The following is an 8,898-nucleotide window of genomic DNA, read 5'->3' on the forward strand; positions in this document are numbered from 1 at the left end:
TTTATACAAGAGTTCATTGGAATTACTCCTGATGTACAACCAGCTTGCAAGATCAGCCACCTGAGTTTAGCTAAATGCAACAGTTTTAATTCAGTAGTGACAGTGTAGCACAGGTAAGCAGGAAAAAAAATCACCAAAATAGCTACTGTGGACAAATCAAAGCCTTGGTTTTCCAAAGTACTGTAGCATATCTCACCCTACTCTGGCAATCATTTGATAAACATAATTATATTTCAGCCAAAGCTGCTTCAAGATGAAGAAGAAAAGCAAAACGCAGCATCTTTAAATTTCTTAGGTTGAAAAAGTAGCTTGTTCTTGTTTAACTAGAGGTCTGTGACATGCATCTTATTATGAAACAGTAGTTGGCATGGAGTCAGGCATATGTGCTCTATTACATCGTGTCGTGTCCCACCAAGGCATTGACCTTATTTGCACCAGAAAGTTGTGGAAGGACTGACAGGCCAAATCCCATTCAAGTATGTTGCTACTTTGTCATATTTGGCAAGCGTATGCAGAATGCCAGTTTCCCCCCATTAGAACGATTACCAGAGTGCTCCTACTGGAGGGCAGAAAGAAAGAGAATGCCAGGATAAAGGTGCTTCTGCTTCTTTTTATCGCCAGTTCCAGTCTTCTTTGTTGTCCTGCATGCCCCTGTCTCCCTTGTCTGCACCTTTCTGCTGCTGCCCAACTAAAGCAAGCTGGTCTGTAAACTACCAGGAGGAGGTCTGAAGCCAGATAGTTTGCATCGCAAATTCGTAGAACCACAAACAGAAAAAAGCTGTTGAGCCATCATTGTTTATAATTAGTTTTTGACTGAAGTCCCAGTCTGCTATAGGGAATGGTTTTATCTTTGTGTATGTGTGGGTGGGAAGAGAGAAGTGGAGAACTGAATCGAGGAACCAATCCTTATCCTGAGGGGAAGAAAGAATAGGGTAGTATAATCTAACCCTACGGGATCAAAGGTGGGGCCAACACAGACATAAACACCTTTACACTATGTTCTGTCTCCCTGATTTTGCTGATTTAAATAGTAAATAGTAAGTTGGGATAACAAAGCTGTTACCCTGCAGATGCACACCTTCTTTTGGTCAGATGGTGATTGGCAGCCCTCAGTTTGTTCAGCGTCTGGAGTGCTCTCTGATCTGTCCACCTCTGATGCACCGTGTCGTTTCAAACCCTGGAATAAGCTATGTAAGAAGTTCTTCCATCACAGCTAATTTCCTACTGCAGAATAAGGGGAAAAGGGGGACAACCACACTGAGGCATCAAAATCCATTTTGAAACCTTGCCAAGGATTTGCCTCTAGGAAAACAGTTGTCTAGCTCCCTAAATGTGAGCAGCCACAGGTCTCAAACCAAAGCACCCCGTCTCCTGGCTGGACCTGGCAATTGGGACTCTGTGGTTCTGCCATAGGCCCATGTATCCTAGGGGAAAATCTCCAACATTTTTTGTGCCCTGGCTCCCCCCAGCACTGATGAGCTGTTATAAATTCTGCCTTACATCTCACAAGAATGTCAAGTGGTTTAATGCATGTTTACAAAAGGACCCAGAGATTTTGGGATGAAAGACATTCTATAAGCACCATATGGTTTGATGTGCTGCCATCCTGGTACCCAAAGGATAACTTCAAGGGCACAAAACCCTGTATTCAGACTCCTGTGTTCTTGGAGGGCATCTGCCTGCCTGCAGAATGAAACTCCACTCAGAACAGAATTAGCTGATGAATGAAAAAAAACTGCCTCATATTTTAGTCTGTATTCCCAAACACAGCATGTTACTTGTTATATATATCACTGCACCAACAAGTCATTGTCTAAAGAAAAAATGATGAAATTAACAAAAAAAGCCAAGAGGTATTCTTATTGCAGTTGGACTATGGACACTGCTAAGTCTCTCATACTCCACAAACTTAAGTGTGATGCTGAAAACTGTCACATTTGTTCCAAAACACATGGTAATCAAACAAAATAATAGTAGAAAAAATGTACGCTGAATTTCTTTTTTCTTTGGCATTTGGTCATGTTGATCTGATAGCATGTTTTTGTCTCAGGATAATTTAAATATTTAGACACATGGAATTCCACTAACAAAAGTTAGTTTGGTTGGATTTGGATTGTAGTAACTCCTAAATAGCATTTACTGCTGAAGTTTAGTTTCATATTTATTCTAGAGAAAGAAACACAGATGAGATGGGATTCCCTAGGTCCTGATTTCTAGCCCCCTCTTCTTGCAGCAGCCTCATGGTAGAATGTATTGATTATAGTGAGCAAGTTTTACCTTAACAGTAACTGGCAGGGGAGAGACTGCTCCAGAGCAGCCTTCTCCAACCCCTTGCCCCTCTGGTCAAAACTTTCTTCTGACCTCCTGCCTGTTTAGGCAGTATTAGGAGTATGTCCTGCTAGTGTGTATTACTTTGTCCTCCCGGTAATGCTGTCCTCTGCCTGCAGCAGCCCTTCTCGTCCTACCTGCTGAAGGTGGGTGTGAGGCTTGCTTGAATCTCTTGATGTCATCAGTTTTCAGCGAAGAGCATGAATAAAGGTATGCAGGGGAAATTTCCTTTCACAGCCAGACATCTGGGCTTCCTTAAAGCAGCTGCCGTCTCACTGTCTGCTGGTCTTTGTTTTAGAGAACATAGGAATGCCAAGAAGCTCGGGGCTTATATGTGGGAAAGGCAGTGGGAGCATTGCACGGGACACTGCCCCATTCCCTTTAGGCCTCAGTACAGGGTTCAGAGAGATTCACTTCGTTTTGCTAGTGGGTTTGGCATTTACGTCTCACATCTAAGCACATGATGAAAACTAATTTGTCATGGAGTGAAAGAGAACATAACAAAACTGTTTGTGCTAGACATTGATTTCCCAGAAGAAAGGCTGTCTGAGCTCTGATTTTGTCCTCATTGGCTAAAATGGGGAAGTATGGTAGGAGAGGGACTGGAAACTTGGCAAAATGCAGGAAGTTTTTATCTGACAGCTAACTGACTATTTCCACCTTCAGACGTTTAATTTTTTTAATGAATGTGAGGAAGTCTTAGCAGAGAAGAGAGAAGTCCCCCTCTCTGCCTCAAGATAATGTAGAGGAATTCCTTCCTAATCTGGTAGCAGTCTTCCACCAGAAACAATCTCTATTCGGCAATTGGACTCATTAACCAAGTTGTGTCCTGGGAAAAACTGTATGGATGAAATAAGGTACTGAGTAGAGACTTAAAAGAATCTGTGTATTTAGTCTGTGTATAAGTTTGTGCATGTTCTTATTCTTGGATCTAAACAATGAATGAAAAAAATCTTGTTTGCTACTTAATACAGGTATTCTGGAGCATTAAATAATTCTATGGATGACAAATTAAAGTGACCGATTAGCATATCAAAGCAAAGAAGTTATTACTGCTAAGCTGAATGAATTGTGTCCACCCACCTTTCACTCACTTTCTGCAGGCATCTAAGCGTTAGGCTGAGTGAAGTTCCAGATGGCAGCTTCTACTTGCGCTGACTCACTCACTCGAGGACGCAACTTTGAGCTGAGCACATTCTACATTATCTGCTTGTAATCCAAGGCTATTGAGCTCAGTGGCAAGTCACCCACTGGCTTCAGTGATGCCAGGGTGAATTCTGTAAGGGCATGATAAATTCATCTCCAAGTCAGTATACATTGCTCCATTCCTACCAGAGACATTCAGGATGTAAAAAGGTTTAGTATACTTAACAGTAAGGCCTATTGTTTTGCACTTTCAAAGTGAGGAAGAAATCAAGATGCTTTAAAAAGCAGAACCATCTATCTAGCTGGAATGGAGTACGCTTTCAGAAGGCAGGAAAATTAAAAGGTATTTTCAAAATTTCTTGAATCCTCCTTACACAGAGTGATTTCAAGGGTTCCTCCCCTCTCCTCTGTCTTTTGCAAAAGATGCACTCATCTGATCAGCAGCAGAAATGCAGTGCGCCACTTCAGTGATCAAATGAGTATCCCAGCATGGTATGTGTAGCAGTGCCATTGCACTGTGCAATTTGTAGGTACATCTGATCTGAAATCTGATCTGAAAAGGTTTCTGAACAAATACTAACAGTGGGCATGCCTGTTAGTTGCCTGTGTAGCAAGTACAAAGCCCAGAAGGGCTGAGGTCAGGTGCTAAAAGGTTTGAGAAGCCAAACAACAACAGTGTGAGAAGGCTCCGGGAGTTCCAGCTCTTCTGACTTGGGAGAGAGGCTGATAAACCGCTAAAACCCTCCTTTGTCTATTTTGTGTTTGACATAGCAGGCTGATTCCTTTTGACTTTTGTTTAGCACCAGACATTTTGGGAGCTAGCAAGCACAGTCAGACTGATCGAATGGTTTGCTCCAGAATCAATCCCAGGCTGACACCTGCAGCTCTTGAGGGAGCTGGGATTTTCCTCAGGGAGCTGGAGTTCAGCCCCACCCACCACCCCCCGCTGTGTCTGGCTCATAAGGAGACTTCCAAAAACTCCTTACTACCAGAATTATATTAAAAACAAGAGAAAGGAAAGCAGCAAGGCAGCAAGAGAGTTCCAGTGAGATCCTAAGGGGAAACTGTTGGTTCCCACATCTGGTTTGCAGATCTGTGGTGGTCTGGGAAGCCCTTTCAGGTGGTCTCCAGAGCTGTTTCCATCACAGTGGTAGTTCTCAAGCACTACCACTTCCCACTAGTTATACCCAGGCTCTGAGTCTCTTAGTAACACTAGTACTGAGTGGATGAGGAGATAGCTAGGGGCCTTGGTTTTGGTTTGCCAGAGATCAGACATGTAGAGCCACATTTGGGCAGGTTTTCTAATATTTAGTGGGCTTCTGCTCCTCAGTGGATCTGTCTGGCTTTCAGAGGGAATCAGGAACTACTCAACATGAACAAGGAGGTCAGAATCTGCCCTTTAAGCTGAAAGAATGACATCCATTAAAAGTACTGAACTTCTGTTTCACATTTTCACAGCTTTTACAACTGGGATAGAAATGTCAGCACTTCAAATTCCAGCGCAAATTACCAAGTGATTGCCGAAAATGCCTGTGGACTACTCTTCAAGAACAAAAATGATAGGAAAATAATAAACGTGGATCCCAAGGTAAATGTCTTCCTCCCTGCCCCAATATTCTAAATAGCCTTTATGCAGTGGAGCTTGACTGCTAAACTGTTGAGTCCAATTGCAAACAGTGTCTTTATCAATACACACCTAGCATTTCAGGCTCACTCAGACATGCTGTTGCCCATGTTAACACAGCCGCTCTGGTCCCTGTCAGGATAAACTTAGCATAGCTTGTTTATGACTGAGTGTGTCTAGGTCTTTCCGTTGTGACGACAAACATCAGAACCTGAACTGACGGATAAAATGGTGAGATTTCCAAAGCAGGGGTTCTTTTACACCCTGCCCCTTTGCCTGCCCTTTTTTCTTTCCAATCAAAACTGTCGCCACTACTGCCAGGACAGGCTGCAGGCCGAGGCTACGTCCTATTAATTGAACTGCTGAGAAGTGCTAAGGAAAGGGAAGCACAGGAAAGGGAATGGGCTGAGGAGGGAAGCAGGACTGACTGGAAGATGTGAGGACCAAAGCATGGGAATATATATAGAATGACACTGTTTTACTCAGAGGATGACACACATGTCTCTAACTAAAAGGAAAAAGTACTAAAATGTTGGTGATGTCCTGGGGCTGCTGGTCCCTGTATCCATCTCCTCTTAAAAATCAGACCTTTATTATGAAACATGCCTGCAGGTGGATAAAAATAAATACATATTTGATAAAAATAAATAAATATTAGGGTACTTTGAATCAAAAGCTGCAACCTGAAGGAACTGTAATGTCCCAAATCCTGGCAAGGCCTGCTGAACACCATCAAATACAGAAAGCAGAATCGGTTTCTGCATCTGAAGTGCGGGCCATCTTCTACCTCAGCACTTTTGCAGTGGTGAACTGAAACTGGCAGAGTTCCTTTCCCAACTGCACATAATCCTTGTTCTTGCTCCTTAATACAAAAGATTTGAGAAGTCCTGAGGAAGGCAGCCCCATTAAGGTAGTTTAGTTCCTGTAGCAGATTGAGATCATCACGGGCGTAAGGGTCAAACTTGGATTTTAAGCCCTGTCACTTACAAAAGAGAAATCTGACACTAGATGCATCTTCTTGTGGAGAGCTGTGTTTCTCCAGCATGCAGTAAATCAGAAGGACTTATGACTGAATAAAAGAAAGGAAAATATTTGTGCCTCGGTAGTGCTATAAACTGGATGAATGTTGTGGTCTCTGTGTCTCTCATGCATAACTGACAGCACAAACGTGTGCTTTGCTTTCACCTAAAAATGGCTCTGAGCCTATTATTGCTGAAGTTGTTTGGTCTCTACCGTTTTGTTTACATAGCAGTTGAATCCGAACAAAGCAAATGCTCAAATCGTACCTGGATATCCCATTTTCAGCCATGGTTGAAAGCTGATTATATTGCCGTGGGTAATGTTACAGACAGCTTCCCTCTACAAGAAGCCATGTTCCTCTGGTGCCAACCGCGCTTTTTTAAACTTTACAACTGAAGTCCTTGGACTATAGTTAGATGTGATAAACACACCCAGGCTTTGGTTACTTTCCAAACCAACATGAACTAAGCTGGGCAATAATCGGGTTGGATTTCTACAGAACTGATCTAGGATGATGGTTTCTTTGATGTGCTTCCCATAAGAGATGGTCACATATGAATAGTAACACTACAAAATATCAAATTATATGCATTTCAAAATAAGTGCATTGGTTTGTTAGAAATTGAAAAATGCATACCTAAAAATGTGTTTGGTTGCATTGAAAGTGGGCCACCAATCCAACTTCCTGCAGCTGCAGAACATCTGTAACAAATAACCAGCTCTTTAGTGTCTACGTGAAAGATCCTCGTGTGCCAAGAGTCACACTAAGAAGCACTTGTGTGTGTACATTGCATCCCCCTACGGGTTGCCGGGCACAGGCCTGTGAATCCCCATGAGATCCATCTGGCTTTGGATTTTCTGTAACACTCACTGATAGAGATCAAGCTTTTGAGGAGTGCTTGCTATGGGCCAAACCGAAATCAGCACAAGTTCTCTCTTGTGGGGTTAAGTCTTGAACAGACTTTAGGACCAGCTGCCTGATCTTTGCAAGCAGGCGTCCTCTTTGACCAGTTGCTTGTCCACTTGTTCCTGGTTGTATTTTAGCTAAAAGAACTCTTATCACTGTCTTTGCATCTGCTAAAAGCCTTGCAGGAGAAATGGAACTGTCTGGTGCCAGGACATTCATCTTCAGTGAGAAATCCCCACCCTCAGAGCTAGCTGCATTCATCAAACTTTATGTTCTGAGGGAAGAAGAAGAAAATTAATGACATAAAACCCAGGTCTTTTCTCTCTCCTGACCAGGTATCTGTAATATTCTGTGTTTCAGGCCTACTCAGGAGACGACATGGCCACCAGTTGAAACCGATCTTGATCTCTATGTTGTTATCTATGACCATATCATCAGAAGAGGGACCTAAGGTCCATCTGTGTGGCTCTTCTCCCAGTGATTTGTTTAGCTATTTTAAAGTCCTCTGAAAGAAAAAGAAGCGGTTGAAAGATCTTTACGTGGTGTTCAGGGGTAGAAAGAGGGATTTTTATAGGGATTTAGAGTTGGTTTGTGCTTTGCCCCCTAAGGGATATAAAGTGGAAGGAAGACCTCGTACAGGCCGTAGAGTCCGTATGTGGGTCCCTTGTTTGTCCTTGGGGTATGTGAATTGCAAAAGCACCTAAAGGTAAGACAGAAGGCTTGGACCCAGCTTTTTGCTATTACTCCTAAGGCAGCAGGGTGGCTGGGACAGAGATGCTGCATTCTTTCCTGGAGTAAAGAAAAGAAACTACTGTTCCATAGCCCCTCAGCAACGGGATGGTTTAAATTCTTCCTGGGAGACTCTTTTCTAGGTTGGCGTGGACATCTGTTGAGCAGCTAACACCATGTAATGTGGACCAAGCCATTCACAGGGTAGCAGGGAGAAGTTGTACCACATAGGCCAGTAAATGTAAAGAAATCTGCAGTGTTTTGATGGCATTAATGGTTCCTTGAAAGCCACTTTTCATCCATTCCTGCTCTTGGTGCTGTTCTAGTACCAACTTGCCAGAAGTTCAGGCAGCAACGCAATGGCCTAAGGGACTCCCTTCCATTCCTGGGGCACTTGGGGAAGTTGCCCGTACTTACATGACCCAGCTGGTATACCAGCAGCGTAGCTGTCTGCTTACCAGAGAACTGGAAAATGGCACAGAGCTAAGCAGCAGAAAGAACTAGCAGGAAGCAAAAGCGGGAATTACAAAGAAAAAGGATGTGGAGGTGAAGGCAGAGGAAACAAAGGTAGAAAGTGACTGGATAAAATTCCCTGGACCTTTAAGGGGACTGCATGATTATAGTGATCTTTTCTGGACTCAATACTGTGAATTTGTGAGGAGGACAAGTTAGGCAACTCGGACGAGAAAAAAGATGGTAGCAGCACTGCTAGGCTCACCATAGGGCGAGGTTTACCTGCTGGCCTCATCGCAAGCCTGTTCCCTTTGGAAAAGGCTGAGCGCCTTTGGTCTTAGCAGTTGGTGTGTTAAAGATCCCTTTACTGCAAGGAGAGGGAGTGTTCCAACAATTACAAAGTGAAAGTTGCTACTTCAAAGCTGCAATAATTTGGGAGAGACTTAGAACCCTTGTTTTCTTTCTGGTAAAACTTTAAAAGTTATGAAGTTCTGCCATTTCCAAAATACAATAAAATCTTTTACTGTGACAATTTGCTTTTACATTGAGTGCTTCACCCCACAGCACCCTGAGATTTCTGCAGCAGGTACGCAAACTGGAGGTTAGTTTACTGCTCCCTGACCTGCAGCTGGGCTGCGGAGGATGCTGCCCGCCGCCTGCCCGCGCCGCCGGCCCGCTCCCCCGCTCCCCC

General features: G+C 43.5%; 1 protein-coding gene across 1 annotated transcript in view; it reads left to right on the forward strand.

Moving 5' to 3' along the window:
* The window catches only part of CFAP299 (cilia and flagella associated protein 299), a 226,819-nt gene extending 219,343 nt beyond the window's left edge, over window positions 1-7,476 (forward strand). Inside the window, 2 exon segments of the mRNA XM_055697888.1 lie at window positions 4,933-5,062; window positions 7,396-7,476. Coding sequence (XP_055553863.1) covers window positions 4,933-5,062; window positions 7,396-7,476 — 211 coding nt within the window.
* The last annotated feature ends 1,422 nt before the right edge of the window (window positions 7,477-8,898 follow it).

Source organism: Falco cherrug, chromosome 1 (genome assembly GCF_023634085.1).
Source record: "Falco cherrug isolate bFalChe1 chromosome 1, bFalChe1.pri, whole genome shotgun sequence".
NCBI lineage: Eukaryota > Metazoa > Chordata > Aves > Falconiformes > Falconidae > Falco > Falco cherrug.